Here is a 22,594-nt window from a genome sequence, read left to right as displayed (position 1 = left end):
CTCTTTGAGCAGTAACCCGAATCACAAATGTCAGTTTGTATCTCCCGTTGTACGTTCAAGGATTAAGAATAGCTCAATGAAAACAGCTGGAGAAACATTACATGGCCCCTGTTAGCCAGTGTATGGTTTATTAATGCCTTTCCTTTTTTGTTTTTTAATTAAATCAGAGTGAAAAAGTGCAGGGAAAGCTATGATCCTTATGACTTTAACTAATGACAGTTTAATAATCCTTTAAGTCGTTTCTTTGGTGAAAATACCCCGACTTTGCAGGTTTTATACCTGTAGTTGGAGGCATTATGTTTTTCTGGTTGTCCCTACATCCCGTGCTTGTGACCATAATATCTCAAGAACGCCATGAAAGAATGTCTTCCAATTCGGCACTAACAGAGTTAAGAATTATTTGAGTTGCCAAATGTCAAACGTCAAGGTAACACAGACCTCATGGTGTCCCAGTCTAGTGAACACTGTATCTCTACAAGGTCTTGCGGGATTTTCTTTAAATTTGGCACTGAAGTCCACTTAAGCTCAAGGATGAACTGATAAGAAGACATCTTTGGCCATCACTCAGCATTTCACATGTTCTGCTTAAAATGTTCTGGCCTTCATTCATCACCTCAGCTCCAGAACAGCAACAAGACTCATGTGTAGAGGCAGTAATTTTAGTTATATGGTTTGGAGTGTTTAAGTGTTGTCTTTTCCTGGTGTGCAAGGCAGCATTACAATACATGATGTGATTTACTGATACTTAATATTCAGTTGACAGGAGGTAAATTCTCCTATATCACACCTTTAAGGACAGGAGAACATGTATGCCCGATTGGAATAAAATCATTGCCCTTGTGTGATTATTGGGCGAGAACAGCTTTCTATGTTTATCTAAAACTCAGCAGCACAGGAGCAATGAGTCTGTTAGACCACTTAATGCAAAATATTGTATTTTCAGATGTTTAAATTATACGCTTCATTGGTAGCAATAATAGTGTGAATGACGCTGGATCATAAACATGTATTTCTCTGTCTTCTGTCAGCACAGCCGAGAAGATCCTGCTCACAGACCTGCTGATATATGGCCGGGTGTTATAACAGGTGTTGTGCTGTAAATGCTTATAGTGCCGTCTGATTTCCTGCCATATCCTGATTACCCAGAATAATCTCCTCTTCTATGAATGTGAACCTGGTGGAGCTGTTTGCTCAGCAGCACCTCAGCAGCTGTTGCAGCCGTACTGTAAGCCTCATTTAACTGTCCTCACCCACATTCCCACGGTTGCGATTCAAAACCAGCAAAGCTGAAAGCATGAAGCCCATCTTCTCTCGGCATTAGGCTATAGCCGTCCCGCTTCTCTGTCAAGTGACGACTTTGTTTCACTCTGACAGATCACAGTGCAACAGATGTATCCTGTAGTTCAGAAAGTGTCGGAGGAATGGTTTTTAACTGAGGCAGTCGGTCGCTTTTCCGAGTCTTAAAGCACTTTTCAGCAATCAGACTGCAGCCACACCAGCGCCTCTGAACAGCTGTTTGAAGATTGACATGCTGTCTCCGGAAGAAATTGCTGCATTTTTTGCTCCGTTAGACCGTGGCCTTCCTTACTGAGATACTTGAAGGAACAGCAGGTGATGTCACTGTTAGCATTTACGCTTCTTTGATCATTTCGGGCACGCACATACAAACCAACCCCCCCACCAACCCGTCTTCATCCTGGATCACAATCTTGTCAAATATTTTCATTGGCATTGATTGGGGTAGTAAAGCGATGCGTGAACAGACAGGCTGTTTGGGTGAGGAGAAGGTGAATGAAATGAGCTATAAACGCTGGGATTTTTTCCATGCGGCTCAGGTGGTGGCTGCTGATGCAATGTTGAAACAGTCCAGTTTAATGGGAACATTAACTCAGCTGTCACTCAAGTGCTGGTTTGCTGAATGTATTGGATGCATTTTTACAATTTTATGGTATTATTGATACATTTCTGTGTCAATGCAGAACAGAATATTGTATTTTAAAAACTACATTGTGCAGCTTTGTTCATTTTGCATATTGCTTCCTCCCTAGTTGAATAAAACCTATCCAGAACGTCTTTACCTGCTACAAGTTCCATACAATCAATCTGTGAATATTACTATCATGCTACTACTGTAGCTGTGCTGTTTGATGAAGATTGAGTTGTTCCTTGGCTGCTTTTTCTATGTCATCACATACAGAGCAGGGTAAATTTTGACACACCTGAAATAAACAGTCAAAAGTTTTCCACCTGTGACAGCGTCCCGACACAGCAGGCCGACAGTCGGCCAATGTCTTTGCGATGTGTTCAAGTGCAGCTGCTGTGACGTAGGCCATTTGAAAATCTGTTGCAAAATGGTGTGTTTTTGTTGTGTTCATTTGAGTTGAAGTACAGGGATTTCATAAAGGAATCTACTGGAATATGTATTTCCAGTCATTAGAGCTGATGTGATTGGCTTAAAGCAGGTGAGATATTATTACCTCTGCATTTTTACCACCAGTCACGACAATTTAGACGAAACACAGATGAATATATTTCCTGTTGTTGTGTCAGTTTTTGTTTGTTTCTGCTTTGCAATTATTTTGTGGTATTGTGATTGTTGAATTATTTATCAAATATATCCTCATCTTTACCTGTTTCCTGCTTCACATTGCGTCATCATTTGCAAATGATTGTGTGGTGAATGGAGCGGCTGATTTGAAATGTCATGCTTTACCCCTAGAAATCATTTAGGTAGGAACAGTGGATGTCAGCCTTCGAGGAAGTTGTGCACCCGCTGCTTATTGGTGACTCACTCGTGTAGCTGCTTTTGGAACTGTAATTTGCATTAGTTACATCCATCCGCCGACGTGAGACTGACAGATGTGAATTAAGCTCATGACGAACATGTCTGCTGAGGGAAAAATAACTCCTGTCCTCGGCTGCTGTGAGAACGCTCCCACTGAAGAGACTCGATATGGCTCTCATGTCAACAAGTTTCTAATTGCACTAACAGAAGTTCAAACTTCTGAAATAGTCACACACAGATAAAAAAGTCAACAACAGATTCAGTTTCAGTGGAGTGAAAGGAGCCCATTCATATCAAGTCTTCACTCATTGGCAGGAGGGTTGAAGAGGGTCATTCAGTGTTTTCAGACCTTTGCACTGAATGTGGTTCTCTGGTGGATATTTGAGAAGAAGAAGAAGAAGAAAAAGAGAAGCTCTCAGTGGTAATTTTTTTGAGATGTGGGCACACAGTCTGATCGATTGTGTGTGTTTTTTTGTTTTTTTTTTTGTTTTTATTGACACCTTCCAAAAAAGATCTACAGGCCATGACATCATCTGCAGCACATTTTACCTTTTTGTCAAAAAGCTGCAGCTTCTTTGGATTCAGCGATGGGCTGAACTGTGATTTTGATTATATTTTGATCAATTGTGCTGCACAGTAACCATCGCAGAGAGTTTCATCTCTATGTGCCCAGACTCTTAAGCATCTAAACCCACCTTTGGATTGATTTAAGTATTTGAATTGAAAATAACTGCAATTCCATGTCATGTAGCCCATTGATTGCAAATAAATACATAATTGGATTAGTGCGTTAAACAAATAAGACATGCCTCTTTTTATTGGATTTATAAACTAATTTAATATTCATATTTCTGTGGAAGATTCCGCTTTTTTTTCAGTAGCGTCCATCTCATGTGACTCAGTGACTCCATATCTGAGCCTTTCTGCTTCTATTGTCGTGTCTCTTTGCTGCCCAGATGAACTGGTGCTTGTCATTAGTTTCCAGCATTGATGTGAGGCAGCGGGCTGAAACACGTGGGTAGATTTACAGCGCGTTATTCCATTATGAAGCAGTCTCTGAATGGGGGTCTTTGTGGCTGTTCTCAAAGCGTCGCCTCTGCCCACTTTGTTTGACATTATTTTCTCATATTGGACTGTTGTCTGTTGAACCCCGAGCTATCATCCTGTGGCCTGATTGTCCCCATCACTGACAAATGTTGATAATTACCTTCCAGTGGAACTGTAAAATCTCTCCCCGCTGAGCTCATTGATTCGCTCTTTTCTAACCAGTGTTGGGAAGGAGCGACGTGCCTCGAGCAGTAAAGCTTGGCGCAGACGGACGAGGCGGCCGTAGGGGGGAAGGATGTATGGAGGGATGTTGGCAGGATTAGGGCCACTGAGACAACTGATTTTGCTGATCATTACGTAAGCCACATCTGTCCTCCGTCCCCTCGGTGGCATCTGGCCTCCCACACTGAACGCAGCCAAGCTCAGCAGCAGTAACTTGAAGAGACGAGGCTCTGAGTCCTGCTCACACAGAGGAAGTCAGGGGAAGGGGCCCTGCTGGCTGCTGGGTGCAGAAACACTGAGCAGATGATGAGGGTTACTGGGAAAATGTTGTTCAGATACTGACGGAACGGGCGACGAGCCAAGATACAGTTGATCGGACTGTCGTTGGAAGATAGGCTGAGAGACAGAGTGTCACTGCATTGATCAGACTGTTCTTTTCTATTAATCACTGACTCGTAAATGCTCATTGATTAGTGCAAAAATCCCCATCAGACTATCCCAGTCAGTCAGTAATCAGTATATTCTCTTCATTTGCTTGCTGTTCCTCTTCAGCCAAGCAAAAAACAAAACAGATAAATCTACGTTTTTTGTGATATTCAAGGGTTTAATATGTAAGGGTTTTAACATTGTTGTCTACTCTGTGTTAAGGCTGCACAATTAATGGAAATATTGTGCAGAAGCTGCAATTTAGGGAAGATGGAGAAGTTAAATGTGACAAACAAAATTACGATGAAGTATCCACATCCAGAAGCATAAGATAAATAATATCACAGTCTGCAGCCCTGTATATGACACATCTGTGGCATGTCTGTTCACCCTGAAAAAAGGATCCTTCTTTGTTGCTCATATCGAGTTTTCCTCCTTTCTTTCCCTCGACCAATTGACATGGAAATTAGAAATATGCTTATATATAAAAATTTCACTTCGGCATATTAATCTCTCTGTTTGGAAATTTTCCTTTTTTGACCTCCCCTCCAGGTCACTGATGAGTAGCGTCCCTGGAAGAATTACTGGCTGTGCTCACGGACGCTCCAGCAGGGCAGATTGTTTCCATCACTGTGCCTTGACTCTACGAAAGCCTGAAGGACAGTCCGCTGGTCTGCGTTAGATCCAAGGACCATGGGATGTTAGGAGAGGTTTGGCCAGACAGAGGCTGCTCTTTGAGCTGGCAGTGCCACAACTCAGCAGCATTTAATGGCCACGTACAGTATTTCTCTGCCTCCTCTCTCTCAGACATGATAATAAGGGGCTTATTTGAACAGCACTTTGCTCAGATGGGTTTGGACAGGCGCCAGTGGAAAGCTGTGATCATGGCAGCGGCAACACAGCTGTAAATTACCAGCGAAGCCCCTTACAAATCCATCACACTATGTCTCCTGTTAAAATTCAATTTTTAACTGGAATGACGCGGCGTAATCTGTCTTAGGTAATGTTGCCTGAGATGCAGGTTAACATATGCTCTGTATGACACATATGTCCAGGTTTCTGTTACTACCACCACACTCATGTAGTATTCATGGGATTATTGTTTCTCCTCTTTAGACAGAAGCACCTTGTGTGGAAAATATCGTGTTACACACGTTTCACTGGAGCCTGGTAATAAAAATGTCATTTTACCAAGGCCTGGAAATAACGTGGGCCACCAGTGAAAACAATGGAAAATACATTCTACAGACAAATTCATTGAAGTTGCATTGACTGTTCATAAATTATGACCCATCCCCAATCAGCATTCATTTTTAACAAAACGTAATGCAGAAAAAGATACTTGGGCACTTTAAGTAATTACAAGTTTGACTAAAATGCTGCCCGTTAGCATGTTGTTTGACATGAACAGAATAAATTGGTGAAACTGAGATCCGTCAACTCCGTCCTGAAGAAGTGTGTGTGCTGCCTTCATCCCTTTGGATATTAAGCAGTTGCGACATCTGTCTTTGGTTTAGCGTCACCGTATAAAACACACAAACACATAACATTTATTTAGCTTTCATGAACGTCTGGCTTGTAAAACACAGAACTACTGTCGAGGTTAGACGGAGCTCTGTTACTGCTCTACTGGTTGGCTTTGGTCAGAGAAATGAGGCTCGGGCTGCACTTTAATATACACAAATATAGAAATACACAAATATGTGTGTGTAAAATATTTGTTCACTGATAAATTTTTTTAGACTTCCTAACATCTGTATCAGCCCCAAAAATCGAGTATCGGTCAGGCTCTTGTGAGTTGATTGCATTGATGGCGATGATATAAACACCGACTCGCAGAGTAAACATCCTGAAAGCGGTGAAGCTGTTCACACAACATGAAAGTTGCCAGTTTATTTGCATCTGCATGTCATGCATCCAAGAATTAAGCACAGTTCTGCGCCTGCAGAAGTCAGACAAGCAGCCATCTGTCATGGCCTTTGTCCAGTCCTCTGCCTGGTATTTCTGGTCGCAGCAGAGCTCTGGATAATGACTGTTGTTGGGAGATCAGACGCTGTGTGGCAGCCTCGCCGGGCTCGTCTTCCAGGGTGGTCTCTGTGCCTCAATCTCCGCTCGGAGATCCTCAACTTGAGCAGGAAAGAGCAGTGGAGCTGGTGCACAGAGGGATGGACGGGGATTTGGAAAAGATCCACAGTCAAAACTCCCAACTGGCTTTTCTACAACTCAGTGTTTCTCTGAGGGTTAAGAGAAATACAGCAGTGCAGTCGCTGCCAGTAGTCGTTTTTCTTAAAGATGTCGAAAGGTTGTTTTTTTTTTCCTATCTCAACGATTTTAGTTCTTTTTCCTTTCCTTTCCCCTTTGCCTAAGATTTTGTTGCTTATTTTGTCCTTCTCTGTACTGCAGACTGAATCATCACACCTTCAGGGCGATTTTTATCTGAAAACAAACGACTTCCTTCTCCTGCGTTCAGTCGGACTTCTTCAGGGAAGAGAAAAGTCAAAACTATGACACAAACCAATTTGCAGGAGAGGATGTGATTCACCTTCACTTTGCAGTTGGATCAACAGCTTGTTGGATGTGTAAGTGGTGTGGAGGTGGAGGCATTGTGGTACAATGAACTATTTTTAGAAGGTGAGGATTGGTAGCTTATGTTTCCGTGTGATGAGCCAGGACAGCCGGGGCAAATTGACTCGTCTGTGAAGTGGATGAGGAGAGGGAAGAGGTGGAGGAGGAGCAGGGGGTGAGGCGGAACAGGAAAGACAGGTAATTGCGTCCCTGGGGGTCGAGTTGGATCTGACAGAACAGGGAGAGGAAAGAAAAAAATAACAGGAAATTTTTGTCTACTCACTCAAAGATACTGTCGATTCACAGCGGGGGGGGGGGGGGGAATGAGAAAAGAAGGGTATTGACCCAAGGTGATCTGATTCATCCACCTCGGAGAATGGATGGCCATCTCTTTTCTTACCGGCTCCTCCGCTACGCCAAAGGCAGCTCAAAGTTCTTGCTGAAAGGAGATTATGGGCCATGTATGGAAAGTCAGTTCTGAATTAAATCAAGCAGGTATAGCAAAGAGTCAAAAGGACTTTTCCCACAGCGAAAACCTTTCCACAAAGCCCCGAGAATCTTTTTACACAGTCTTGTTTTTTGACCTGCCTTTCGACTGTAGTTCCCACTTTGGGTCCTGAGCAGCACACCTGCGTCCTGTTGGCCCAGTAGGACTGAACATCACTGACTGATCAAACACAAGCCTCAAGACTGCAACATCTTCTGTGCAACATTCATCAAGATTCATTCAAATGGTGAAAAAAAAACTAAAAGAGAACAACACAATACATCAGTGGCATTGTACAGGCTGTCATCAAGACAAAATGTCTTAAAAATTTGAAGTTGTGAGGCGTCTTTTGATTTTGTTAAAATGAGTTAAGTTCTTATGTGTGAAAGTCCACATTTCTGATTAAACCTAGTGTTGAAACTAATACTGTCTTGATCTCAACTGTTGTCAAAATTAGCCTAGCTTACACAGAAAACTGTATTCCTACATTATACTGACCTCTGGATGGGGCCACATATGTACCACATACAGTGCCTTGATATTTACCTGGAATAATAAAAAGAGGATTACTCCAGAAAATGGTCTTACATTTGGTTAGAAATTCACTTGAAAAGATATTTAAAGACTCAAATTGTGTCTCATACACTGTTGTATTGCTGCATTGCAAAAATTGAATCTCACTCCAAGCTGTCACTTCTAAATCAGTTTAATTTGTCCAGTCTTAAACGTTAGGTCCACCATTTTTTTTTGGACCATCTTAAAAACAATAGTCACTTGTCTGTATGACACTACGCTGAAACAGGTTTTCTTTGTAGTAATCTTGACTCCCCTTTAAGAGTTCCCTTCCATATGTGCGTCCAATGTAATTATATTATTAAGCTCACATGAGAATTCAGTCGTCGTAATCAGACAAAGTCAGCATCTACCAGGATAACACACAATGTGCTACACAATTCCCTCTTTGAGTTACTCTCCATTCACACCAGCTCAGCAAGGAAAACTTGAAACTCAGAGGAAGTTTTGACTGTTTTTTTTTTTTTTACTTTGGATGAGCCTCAGCCTTGATTAAGACTTCTAAACTCGGTAATACATTTTTTCAGAGAGCAAAGACTGTAACAAAGACAGATTTTTTTTCCCATAAAATGTTTCAGGATTGGTAACCTTCTTCATAAATAGCAAGATCATACATTTTTCCTTGTATTTAGTTGTTCCTCCTTCCTTGTATCAGATGAGTTCAGTTGAAAAGGGAAGTTGCAAACTGGGTCTTTTTTTAGTCAGCGCCTGTATCCACAAATCAAATGCAGCTGACATCATTGCACGCGGCAAAGTCCACTGCAAAACACAGCCATTACAGTGACGGTGTAACAAACGAGTTTACAAAGTTCTGAAAATGAATTGAAGGAAACGGGTATGTTTTGTGGTTGCTGTTGAAAGAAAAGTTGCTTCCTGTGTGTCATTCAAGCCTGAAGGTGTTGGGCAGCAGGCGAGGGGAATGAATTTGTAAAGAAGGGGAAGAGGAAAAAAAATCCTTTGTATTACTCTGGAGAGCTCTTTTTTTCTCTCCTTTCTTTCACCAGCAACTTTTAACGTGACGGCGATATTACCTGAGCACTGTTCCTCTAAAAGTAAAAGAGCATTCAGAAAATACTCCAGCGAGTATTTTCACCTGATGTCAGCCATAGATGGTTTTGTAAACGTGAGACTCGAACTCGAAGTTGGCTCTCCATCTGTCCCTGTGACCCGCAACATACACAACCTTTGAGCTGACTCGGAATCGAAGAAAGGAGCTCGGTCCATGTCTGCCTGTCATGTTGGTGCTGTATGACTGTGTAATGTCCCACAACAGCTGCTGAGAGTCCAAACTCACAGCAGCAGCACCAATCCCCCCCCCCCCCCCCCCATCTGAGCGAATAGCAAACATAATCTGCTGTTGGGCAGATTAACAGAAGACCACAGCAGCATGGAAATGAGGTTAGGCAGCCAGCGTTTCAGAGAGGCTCTTTATAATCTGCAAATCCCTCCATCGAGGTCACCAGGAGGAAAACTGACAGACCGACGACTGGCTGCAATCTCAATGGCCCTCATAATGTCCTCGTTCAGGTGTTGTCCACGTTACGAGACTGGATATATTTCATTATGACTCAGCAGTTCAGTCCACCGCATGTTGCTTTCTTTTGATCAAATTTAACGAATAAATCCGTTCTTGTAGATGTGGACTCGACTGTACCATAATCCCCATCAAGCGCTTCTCGTGAACTCTTGAAGTCAAGATGTCACATTTTAATTAATGATCAGGTGCTGGCATTTAGGTCAACATCGGTCACCGGTTACATGACAAACACAGAAAATAATTGTTTGGGACATGCTAGCAGATAAAGTCATGTAACATCTTATACAAGTTCTGTTTCATTTGTATTAAACTGCAGGTAACAGTAGCAGAAAACACGCTACGTTTTAGTTTAGATAACTGTTACTGGTCAAACACACAATGATGGGTTAAGCAAGGGGTTTTTGAAGGAGGACACTGTTGGGTGCCATGTGACAAACCTGAGAGTACTGTGCTGGGAAAATATGTGTAACGTGAATGTGTTCTTATGTGATTGAGTTAGGAGTGAGAGTTGTGGTTAACCCGTCCCTTTCACCTCATACGGTCCTTTTGTTTTGCATCCTCTTCCAATCCGGACACACAAACCTCCCACATCGCTCTGGGGATGTGATCACTTCCACACTTTTGCCAAACCTGAGTACCTCAGAAAATAGGATCAGTAATGAGGTAACGAGGACAAGCAGAATTCCCCAACCATGTTACTGACACTTGGTGAGCCAGTGTATACGCTGTCAGAAGACCCCTCCCCTCACACTTTAATGGTCAGGTTGGGTTTTTGTCCAACTATTTTCTGTGTTTTATCTAAAAACAACAATCCAACATTCTAATGCACTTCAGGTTGAGATGTGCTGGCTATGTAGAGGTGAGACACAAGCCAGGGTCTGAACTTGTCTCTCGATCTCCCCCTTTACTCTTTTTAGAGCTGAATGAGTAGTCGAGAAATGGATTTGTTGATCGAGATAAAATAAATGACCTACATTTTTGCCATGGTTAGTCATTTCGGTCATTTTCAAGCAGACATGTTGGTGTTAGCTTTTTTTCTGTCTCTTTTGATGGATGAAAATTTTGGACAGAACAGGCTGTTTGAAGATGTGGCTCTGGGCTCTGGGAAAGTGTGATGTCTATTTTTCACAATTGTTTAACATCTTGTTGGCTAAATGATTCATCCAATAATTGTGAAAATGATTGGCAGATTAATACATAACTGTTTGCTGCAGCCATACTATTTTTATTGCCTCCACCGAGGAGGGTTTGCTCTCACCCATGTCTGTTCATCGGTTGTTCGGTTGAATGGTTTGTCAGCAGAATTACACAAACGTTTCCACAAAACTTAGCTGGGGGGTGAACAGACTTTGGTGTGACGATGTCACTTCATGTCTTCCAGGAGAAAGCGTCTGAAAGCCGTTAATGCCACATGTAAACAGAAATGATGTCTCCCACTCTCAATGTTGTGCTTCTGATTGTAGCAGTTCAAAACACCTATAAAGGTGTCATTTCTGATGTGGTAGGACTCTGCCTGACAGAGTGGACACTTGTATAAGTGTCTGTCCGTGGACCCTGAGCAGGATGTGTCCTCTGAAGGAGCTGGCACCTGAGTTTGGACACAGCTAATATCTCATTTCAGGTAGATTAGGCGGCGTGCGCGTGCCTGCCTCCATGTCTAACACATATAGACTCGCTCGTTTGTTAACTGACACTCTCAGTCTGTCTTTTGTGAATCCGTGTGCAAACACTGACTGACATGTGGCCTTTTGTCATCAGTTAAATGGACCACTAAAAGGCTGCATTAAATTTAATGAGGGATCACGCTGCCAGGTGACGCGAGTTACATCCCCGTCCTCTCGGCTCTGCTCGCGTCCTCCTCTTCCTGCTGCTTCTCTACTTTTAGCAGGGATGTGTGTTATACTCTAAAGATACATCTCTGTGTTGTTGTGTCACTCATGAGACATTTTCGCGGCCCGTCAGTTAATGAGAGCATGTTGGATGGAGACAACAGAGCCTGTGTGGATCGCGGTGTCGCTCCTCCAGCGTCCCATCAGAGTGTTTGTGCTGTGTCTTGAATATTAATCGAGCGGAAAAGTGCCCAGAGTGGAATGAGTTTGTGGCAGCGTGGAGCCTCGGCCTTTTTCTTTTTTTCTTTCTTCTGATGATGGTGATTAGCAGAGTGGAGGAAGGTAATACTCTGCTGTGTCGTACAGCAGAGGAACAGATGACTGTGTTTGCTGCTGCCTTATTTTCGGCTCAGTTTCATCTGGGCTGTCGCGGGGCTGTGAATGTGCATCCTTATGAGCCGGCGGAGATCGTCTCGTGAATTTAATCCTGCATTATGTTTACGCCGCCGCACATTGCCCCGCGGAGCTTTAATTGTAAACAAATGATGCCTTCAAGAACACATTGTGTGTATCCTAATGAAAATTTGGACTCAACCAAACGACACAAAATCCTCAGAGAATCAAATGCTCACCTCCTGTTTCAGTCTTCACTGACAGGACTGAGGGAGCTGGGAGTTACAAAAAATACATTTCAGTACCAAATCACTAAAAGTGCTTTAATGGCACCCTTTCATGCTGCTGTACAATAAGATGTAGTTTTAAGAATTTACAACGTGCCATATAACTCAGGAGCAGGGTCCGGATAGATGTTCCATTTGGTATAGACGTTAACCGGACGTGGAAATCAAAACGGTGTTGACGTCTCTGTGAGAATCCCGTCTCCTGCTTCATGCTCACCGTATCTGTCTCCTGATCAACGTCCCGTGTCGTTCTTCAACCAGTATTTACTCGAAAGACTCACTCAGTCTTTTCTAAAAGTCTGCTCTGTCCCTTGTGGGACTGTGTTCACACTGATGTAAATATTTAACTGAGCTAGTAAACAAAGTGAAGGCTGGTGTTTGAAGACAGCTGTAGCTGGAGTTATTTGTCAGAAGATATTTGGGGGACAGTGTGGCTCGCCAACATCATCAGGCGAAGACTTTGTGTCTTTGTAAATATGTGACCTGCAGTTGTTCACTGCTGATGGTGAGGAAGACTCTGATGGAGTGAGCAACAGTGGATGATTTCATATTAGTCTTTGCCTTCATCTTTCTTTTATTCTTCTTCTTTTCGGTTGTCTTCGCCGCCCTCGTCTTGATCGTCATCGTCTCTGTCTTCTTTGTCTTTTTTGTCTTCTTCTTCTCATACTTCTTCTCTTCCCCCGTCTCCCCCGTCTCTTCCGTCTCTTCCGTCCCCCCTGCGGTTATTAAAATGTAACCCAGTTTCAGAGCCACCGCTGTACTCAATTGAGCAGATGTTGCCATTGAAAACAGTTTGGCTTCATCATGTCAATTCATCAGCAATACTTTTAACCTAAACCGATATATAGCCCATAATATACATTTTAAAATGTTGTGTTGATATTTATTGTGCATCACTATATGACATGTAATAAACATATCAAAATACACTGGAGCTTTAATGGTCCCTAGAAGATGAGTCGGTGGATAATAGGATAGTGCCACCAGTAGTTTAACATTTTAGTTTTGAGTTTATAATGAGCTTGTAGTCTGTCAGTCTGTCAACCAGTCAAGTCAAGTGGCTGTTATGGGGGAGTGTGTTGTGAATTTAAAGCCTTCCGTCGCTGAGTCCTTTTACTCATCTTACCCCGCTTTCGTTTCGAACATGTGACCGCGTCTCCCATCTGTTCCTCAAGATTATTCCGTCTTCTTCATACGCGTCGTCTTCTACTGTCTGTCTCAATTACTTTCACCCGCCCACGTTCTGCTTCCACAAAACTAAACATGTGCACACATTAGCTGAAAAGTTTCCCTCTCTCCTTGTCTTGTTTTTCAAGGTCTCGTTGAGCAGCGAGAAAAGCCCCAGAGGAATATCATGGCGACGTGCGCTGAAATTTTAATCAGGAGGAAATGGGGCGGCACAATCGCGCTTCTTTTTAGTATAAATTTGCACAGACGGACTCTTGCTGCTTGTCAGGTCCTTGTGTGACACACCGAGGGCGTCTGCCTGTGACAGAAAGAGGAGAGGGGGAGGAGTGTTGGGGAGGTGAAGGAGAGAGGCGAGGGGACGAAGAATAAAAGAAGAGAGGAGGAAGCTGAACGGATTTTTGTACTGGGCTCATATGCAGCATCTCTGTGCTGGAGCGGAGGACAGCCATGGGATGGAATAATAACTTATACATTCATCACACAAACGGGCTGAAGGTGTTCAAGGTTTCCTGTGTGTCAGGTTGACCCAGACAGTCGGATGCTGCATGGAGGAGTGATGCAGCAGAGGAGGTGAAAGGAAAGACGCATATAGAAGCTTCCAAGATAATGTGAATTTAAAATAAACACAGAAAAGCTAAACCCGGGGGGGGTTAATGTGAAATAACCTAAAACATAAATACTGAGCCAAGTTTCATTTAAAGCCCAGATAATTGCTAAAATATTTAAGCCAGTCTGTGCAAACTGCCACATACAGTATATGTGTTAAATGGAATTTATCTCTAACATGTGGTGGTTGGAAATTTAATAAGCAGTCAGAATGACAGATAAACTCATCCACTCAGCAGTGCCAGCTCCTCAGCAGATGGTATAGTGTCACTGTCTCTCAACATTACATTCATCTGGCACTCTTCTTCTTCTTCCCACAGGAAGTTACTTTGGGGGGGAAGAAGGCGTCCATCTTTCCCACTCACCCATCACACGCAGTTCGCTTAAGGACACTAAAATCACATTAAGTCTTCCATTTTTGTAGTTGTGTCTTTTTGCTAATGGATTGTTAATTAGACCTGGCCATCGATGGGGGAAAAGCCAATTATTTTGATAATCAATTAACTGTTCAAGTAATTCTTCAGTCCCAAAAGGAAAATTATGTTTTTTTGAACCATTTAAAATGTGGAGATTTTCCCTTTCTCCATTTTGTTTCATATCAAGCTGAGTGTCTGGGTTTTGGGTTGACATCACCTCCGACCACGAGAAACAGAGATGAATGTTTTAATGCCTCTACAATATCTCATCACCTTGAGGTCATAGTGGACCAAAAGTGACTCATGTGTCTGAGGATGAACTGATGACAAATCACATCTTGGCCACAACTCAAGACTTCACATGATAATTATGATACATTTTTGCACAAATATCTGATGGCATAAAATGAAGATATGACATTTGACGTCTGAAAGGTCGGAGGTTAGATGCACTGTGATGTCATGATATCGTAGATTCTAGTTCACACTACATCTGTGCCTGATGATTAAGCTTGCGATTATTTTTTTGAGAGTTTATGGTTGAGTCTATTAAAACAAGCTCATTACAGTTTTCCTGATCACAAGGCGACAGTTTCAAATTGGTTCTTTTGTCCAAGCCGACAGTCTAAAACAGACTCACAGTGTCACACAGAAAAGCAGCAGCAGCACATTTAAGATGCTGGAACCAGCAAATGTTTGACATTTTCTCTTGATAAATGACTTCAGCGGTTAATTAGTCTTTAAAATAGTTGGCACCTCAGTTTCTTTCAGTCGAATAATCCATAACTTGATGCAGCTCTGCTATTTTACGACATTTTATAGACCACATGATTAACTGGTTAATTTAGAGAACAACATGAAGATGAATCAATAATGAAAATAATCATTAGTTGCAGCCCTTCTGTTCATACTGTCGACAGAGGGAAATAAACTTGTTTGTGGAGTGACGTGTCTGTGTCCATGTACTGGACAGACCGTGTGATGTGAGTGATGTTGGTGGTGTTGAAGAGTGAGAACCACCGCAGCGTCTAACTGCACCACACTGACATTTTCAGGTATGTTTACATGCTGTGTAATGTGCTGCAGCTGAGAAGCTAATTGGCGATCCAGCCTGCAAGCTGACGTCAGCACTGAACTTCTCCACGCTGAGTGTGTGTTCGGGGGATTTTTTAACAAGGTGCGTGATCAGACGTGTGTTCATGTTTCAAAATTGGATGAGAAGGAGTCTACGATCTTACTGCAAAAGTCACTAATATGTAAAGAAAGAGAACAAAAAAAACTAATTGTCAGCATGAAGTTATTAAAGATTTAACAAGTCATTTTTACATACAGGAATAAATGTATTTAAGATTTAGTGAGAGTTCGCTGCAAAGAAAATTAAAACAGTCGTATCAATTTACGCTACATTTAATAAATTGATTAATTTCTACATTTATTTCTAATTTTGCATCTAACGGACAATATTTATATACTGAGCTACTTATTTTGCAGCTTCAGTTCTCTGTAGTTCAGAGTCTGTGGCATGGGAATATATGTCATCACGTCTTAAAGGAGCAGTTCACATTGTAGTGAATGTTCAGTCATTATCTACTCGTCCTCATGCTGTCAGGAGAAGTTTTGTTGTCCACAAACATTTCTGGAGCTGCACGACAGCACAGGGTTGAAACCTGAGTGTAAAAAATGTTCCATGCAGCTCGTCTGGCACAATCCAAGTCTCCAGAACCCCCGAGATCCCAAATCACTCTGAAAAGATGTTATTTATACCCTCGACGTGGTTGAGCTCATGTTCCTATGGCGTAGGGAGCCATTTGAATGTTTTTTTTCAAACTGCTGTTTTGCTGTGAAGCTGCAGAAATATGTGGATTTGTGGACCACGAAAGGCACCTGAGTTCCAGTCAGCATGGGGGTGAGGAGATAATGACTGAATTTAAATATTTCCTTTAATACAGAGTTATAAAGCCTCTTTTAATTAGATTTAGCCGACTTCAGTCTGTTTCAGTCGACATGAGCCTGTGATATTTTGTTCCATTTCAGTTAGTTCATACTCTTAATCCTGTGGGGACTGATTTGTTTGCACTTGAGTCCTGAGAGACAGACTGCTGTTCACATTACATGATGTTACAGTCGCACACTTTAACCTGACCTTTACCTTAACCTGACACAACTCCAAAGCCTTCACCCTTAACCACCCTTTGAAACAGTGATAACGGGACAATGTGTCCAGACCTCAAACAGATTGAAGTACAACTGTCTGAAGACACAAAGTCTCCCTCAACCAAATCTCTGTGTGTGTGTGTGTGTGTACTGTACAGTGGTTTGTTATTCAGTGTCACGTTCCTCTAAGCCAGCAGTCTGATTAATAATTCACAATATTTCATGCAGTCAGTTGTGCCATTTGTATTTGAAGTGTTTCACTAATTGTCTGCTACCATTGAGCTAATTATTTTTCCATTGTGCTGTGATCCAGCAATTTACGATGCAGAGTCACCGAAAGTCACTCGGTGTGTAGAATGAGTAAGTGGAAGAAGAAACAGCCCCGGCGTTTGTATGCCGAGCCGCAGCGTGTCTGTCTGTATGTGTGTGGTTGTGTATATAAGGCCTCCGCGGAGCGGTGCGTCACAGCATTGATATTCTCCTCACAGGGTTGTCAAGCATGAAATAGAAGAGCACACTTTCTGTGGATAAAGCCTCAGCATAACGCTGTTGGATAGTGAGAGTCTGATGCTCTGGAGAAATCTCCTGCTGACACTGATACTGACGGAGTACCGGGAAAAGAAAAAAAAAAAAAAGTATTGTGTGCCGTGCTGTTGTGTAACTGAGGAGCAGTTCTGAAGATGCACATCGGTGATTTTGCAAATTTGAGCTCATTTACAGGAAATTGCGTTTATTTTATATCACTGCAGAACATTTCTGTGTTTCCTACAAGTTGAAGTTTGAGATGACTGAACTGCTGCAGCTTTGGGGTGAGAGACTTCGGGCTGGTGGGTTAGTCAACCACAATCAACTCTTGAGATTCAGCTGCAAAACAAATCCAGCTATTATTCAAGTAATTATTGTTTTTCAGTCATTTTTCAGTCGAAACTGTCTAACCTGAGCTGGTTCCAGCTCCTTACATGTGAAAATTAGCTGTTTTTTTTTTCTGTCATTTATGAGAGTTCATTTAGTGTCTTTGGGTTTTTGACTGTTGGTTGGACAAAAGAAGCAATTTGAAGACACAGCAAGCATTTTTCTGTTAATGAAATGTGAAAATAATTGCAGCCCCAGAAACAGCGGTGCAATCACAAGCCAATTTCTAACTAAACAAGTTTCCAATTTGTAGTTAATGCAACATTTACACAGATTCACCAGCTCTTCAGCTCATCTGTAGTTTATTTCTGTACTACTTTGAACGATTTCTGAGCTTGATAAATAATCCTGACCACCCAGCCCATGTCCATTTGTTGGTAGGATCGTCAGCAGGATGACACAAAAGATACTTAACAGATTTCCTCCAAATTTGGATGGAGGTTGGGTCTCGACCCAGAATAGACCACATTAACTTTTGGCGTGGATCCGGACCGAGAGACTGAGTTACATTCTAATTATCAAAATAGCATTTGGATGGGCAATTCTTTGTAATTGATGTTTTGGGTTTAATTAGAAACCAATAAAATAAAGTGAAGATTTACTGACAACCCCAGACCACAATAACCAGTTTATCAAATTTGATCAGTGATGTACAACGGCAGGCTGTGACTTTGCAAATTCTTACTTTTGATGATCACCATGTGTGCCCGTTGTTCTGCGTCAAGTTGAATTTTCTCGTTACACAGTTCATGAATTGGATGTTTTTTAAAGCACAAGCAAAGATGATTTTCAAAACGATCCCTGTCTGATAATAACTGTAATCTTTGACGACAAAAGATAAACACAAAACGTTGGTAGATGTGAAATCTTTAAGAGTCTGCAAAGTTACTTCCATTGTGCCCTCAGATTATCTAAAACCCAACTCCTCCATAGAAATCAAGCTGGAAGTGTACGTGCATTCGGATGATGACAGGCAGAAATGTCCTGTGCTTCAATGAAAGCAAAATAAAGGAGTGTTTCTGTGTATTTGACAGCTTTTATGACCTTCTTTCTCCATGTTTATGTGTCTACAGGGTGTTAACCGGGTGGGGAAGGACGCCCAGGTGGGACCTGATGGCGTGCGGAGGAAAGACTGGCACAACTATGAAGCGATCAAAAGAGATGCATCTCGATCCGGTAGGTCCAAACATCCTCAGAGATATTTATTCATCAGATACACTGTTCAGTTATTCATAAGAAAGATTCACATTTACACACACAATCATATTCCTCTCTGGGTCTTATTGCTCTCCAGCAGAGGTGTAAATCTGTGCTTGAATGCAGTTTCTGCTGTTGTATCTGCTACAATAATCACCAACTCCAAGTTTTATTTTCTGTTCAGGGAAATTAGTGTCGATACAAGTAGTGTAAATTAGTTGAAATGGGTTGATCCCTGAAAGGAGCCGTGAAAGGCGCAAAGTTATTTTCCACACTTGTTACCTTTAGGAGGGAAAGTGGATCATTTCTGCCTAATAAAACATGCATGTCTGTGAATGATGAGGGTTGTTTTTGTCTTCTGGGACTTCATACGTCCCTGATTCTCCTGAAAAGATATCAAACTGTCTTCAGCAGTTCAGCCATTACAGTTCAGATTTACTGTTATTTCATCAAGTTTCATCGGGTTCAGACTGTTAAACTGTTGTCTGTTAAATTATGTGACACTCTAGAATTTAAGATCTATTATTAAAAGGTTTTTGTTGTTTGTTAGTGAGGAATTCATGTAAACGTTTTCCGTTAATGAAACTGGATCATCTGGATCGTCTATTTATTCTGGCAGTGAATAGTCTTAAAACTCGTCTTTCGTCTATACGAGTGGCTGTAAGAAAGCTTTGTTGTTTTAACTGTGTCGATGGCATGTTCCTTTTATTCTGTGCTCAGTTACATGTAAGGGAACTCCCATCCTGAAGGCGTGCTGCTTTCCGTTTGCCAGACATAACAGTTTAAACTTTGATTTTGCATGTTATCTTTTCCTAAAGGAAGTGGGAAACTCTTTATACATGTGTGTGCGGAGGAGATACAGTGTTGGTGGAACTGATGGTGTGAGTTTTTCTTACATGCGATGACGTGCTGATTGTGTGTGTTTGACGCAGGTAATGGTGAACAGGGGAAGCCGTTCCCCCTGACGGACGCTGACCGGGTGGATCAGGCCTACAGGGAGAACGGCTTCAACATTTTTGTCAGCGACCGGATCTCCCTCAACCGCTCCGTCCCAGACATCCGCCATCCGAAGTGAGTCCTGTGTATGTGTGTGTGTGTGTGGGTGTGTGTGTTTGTTTGTCCAGGGAGGGAGAGTGGGATGAAGTTTTAGGTGGGGCTAGTTTGAACATAAAATGTCAAGTGTATTTATCTTCAGTCATGAATGTACTTGCAGCGCAGCTCTTACTTACACTGGACAGTTTGTTGATATAAAGGTAACCTAAAAAGATAATTTTCAGATGCATAAGCAAGAATTTAAAAGTCAGTTTCGGACAAATCCGGCCTTACTGATTGCTTTATATTGTCAATATATAGTGAATGTGTTAGAGATGAGAGTATAATACAGATTTCATGTAGATGTCAGGGGGTGTGATGATCCTTCAGTCTGTATAGATTTAGCGATTCAACGACGAACATCAACATTTTTAAATGCGCCTTCACTTTTTCAAGATCCCTTCTTCCCAGTCGATACTTTGTCAATAAGTGGTGAGCTCCGTCTCTGGGCGAAACCTAGTCTTTTTCTTGCATGCCTCGAGGCAGCCAATCACAGGAACTGTTAGATCTCAGTACATCAAGCATGATGCATGGTTATTGGCTCACTGACGCTGGTGAGATTAACTCCTAAGGCAGTGAAGTTTGGGGTTGAATGGCGAGACATTTTTTTTATACTTGATAGTATCGAGGCAAATCGGTCGGCCCCATAAGAGTACCGAGTTTCGATACCCAAACAGTGCTAGTGCCGCGCAGGTCATAACAAGCAGCCAAGAACAAGAGTTGGCGGATATGTACCCTCCTCTCAGGAATAAATCAGCAGTGTGGAGATATTTTGGATTTTAGAGAAAAGATGAGTCAACAGACAAATACAGCATCTCACTCATCAGTCCGCTAACTTGTTGCTTTGGCTACGGTGATATTAGCAGCTCTGATCCAACAATGTTAGGCAGAAAAATGATGATAGTTTCTTGCTGTTTCTGGAGTTTGTGATACCAGCAAGTGTTGTGTTTTTGTCCACTGAATTAGAATAATATAGTATTGTAATGAAAGTGGTGATTTCAACCCATAATAATTTTGATGCTTATAGACTATAGGTCGGTAACTTATCTACAAAAACCATAAACTCTTCACGGAGTTGATTTGTCAGAAGATTTTACTACTTGGTAAATAAGAGAATTATGGGGCATATTGGTGATTTCTATCCCATCTCCATCTCCCACATCAGTCTTTTTTTATGGACGGTGCAATGGTGACCAGATGGAAAACATTTCCTTTTAACTTTTCCAGTAAACGTGCCCAGTGACTTCAGGAAAAACTGCCATTTTTTCCCTACAAAAATAAAAATAAATCACCCGTGTTTGTGTGGGCAGTTTTCCTCTGAATGAGGGCAGGAACAGGCCACGCAGGGCCAAGCAGTCTGCACGTTTTCATTCCAGCCAAAGACTGCAGCAGGTTATTCCACAGATTGGCACTCCATCAACCGCAGAGGAAAAATGAATCACCTGGTGCACTCCTAGGTTGGATTGAAAAGCCAGCAAACTCCCAGCCGTTCGAAACAGATGGTTGCCCCCCACCCCCAGTATAAGGTTGACTATTGGACTAGAGGCCAGATTCAATGCCGGACTGAGCAGGGGAATCTTTTTTGAAGGGAAGAAACTGAGGCAAATACCTCTGATACAACCCTGAGTTGATGATTTCATGTAAGGCAATCCTGTGGCCATGACTGCTTGTGTGCATGTATTTAATGTCCCAACATCTACAGTTAAGTGTCTTTAGGATTTTCTTCAGTGATGTACATTTAGACATAACTTAGACTTGGTTTGACCTGCTGAAAACCCAGAATAATAACAAATTGATATAAGGACAGGCAGATGCTACATATAATAGAGATGCGCCTATGTGAAGATCTTCAGACTGATTGTGATATTTATCCAGTTACCGGAGCTGTCTTCGTGGATTTGTATTGATGGCCATCACACCATCCATTTTCCTCATACTGCTGTCTTTTCTTACTGCCACGATCGACAACATAATCTTTATAAAACCTAACAAGTCCCTCACCTGTGGCGGCACCACAATCCATCAGGACAACTGTCACATGACGCTTTTCTTCATCTAAAATTTGACATCAAATTAAAGTCACACCACAAAAGATGACTGGAGCCTCGTTGCATACAGGAACCTCAACTTTAGTTCTTTCACAATATAAGCCTTTTAAAGAAATTATGGCCTATTGTCCACTGAAAATGCCAGTGGTATTTTTAATTGAAACATCCAGGAAGTTTTAAGGTTACATTTACTGAAATGCAGATACATCGAGAAGGCAAACAGGAGTGGATCAAAACAAGGCTTTGAGCTGAAGTATTTTAACAATTAAGACAAAGCATAACCTGTGCCAACTCAGTAATGGCGACAGTTCACACCCTTGCTGACGTCAACTCTCAACTCAAGGACATCACAATAAAACATATGGGGGAAACACCCTGTGGTGCTGAGCTAATTACTATCCCAGAGCTCCTGGTAACTATTGGCACGCTGCTACTTGTCCGCACCTACACCTGATGAATGCCTTTTTATTTAATTTAGAATTAAATCAAACCGGTTTAAGCTCTTAAAACTGGACCAACAGAACCAGAAACCTACCCAGCCCTTTTGTATTGTTTGAGTGTTGAATTAGCAAAGCTGTGCACTGACGCAACTTGGTCTCAGTGACGTAAAAGATGTATCAACATGGCTTTGAAAACAAAATGGTAACCTGTAAACCACAACATGTGTGCCATCTGTTACACTGCACCCTCCTCGTCCGGTTGTGAAGGGATGACGGTGGACCATTCTGCCTCGACACCAAACCCTAATTCCAGCATTGTTTGCACCTTTATTGTTGCATACTGGATCTGTCCCAACTCATTACAACAAGCACTGTTTGGAACAGTCGTTC

General features: G+C 42.0%; 1 protein-coding gene across 1 annotated transcript in view; it reads left to right on the top strand.

Moving 5' to 3' along the window:
- Positions 1-22,594, top strand: part of LOC119031040 (polypeptide N-acetylgalactosaminyltransferase 10-like) — an 89,749-nt gene that overhangs the window by 10,737 nt on the left and 56,418 nt on the right. The window contains exons 2-3 of the mRNA XM_037119156.1: positions 18,501-18,603; positions 19,557-19,695. Of these exons, the coding sequence (XP_036975051.1) occupies positions 18,501-18,603; positions 19,557-19,695 (242 nt within the window). The remainder of the gene's footprint in view (positions 1-18,500; positions 18,604-19,556; positions 19,696-22,594) is intronic.

Source organism: Acanthopagrus latus, chromosome 13 (genome assembly GCF_904848185.1).
Source record: "Acanthopagrus latus isolate v.2019 chromosome 13, fAcaLat1.1, whole genome shotgun sequence".
In the NCBI taxonomy this organism is placed as follows: domain Eukaryota; kingdom Metazoa; phylum Chordata; class Actinopteri; order Spariformes; family Sparidae; genus Acanthopagrus; species Acanthopagrus latus.
The sequence above is the reverse complement of the archived record's forward strand: the minus strand, read 5'-3'. Positions and strand labels throughout refer to the sequence as shown.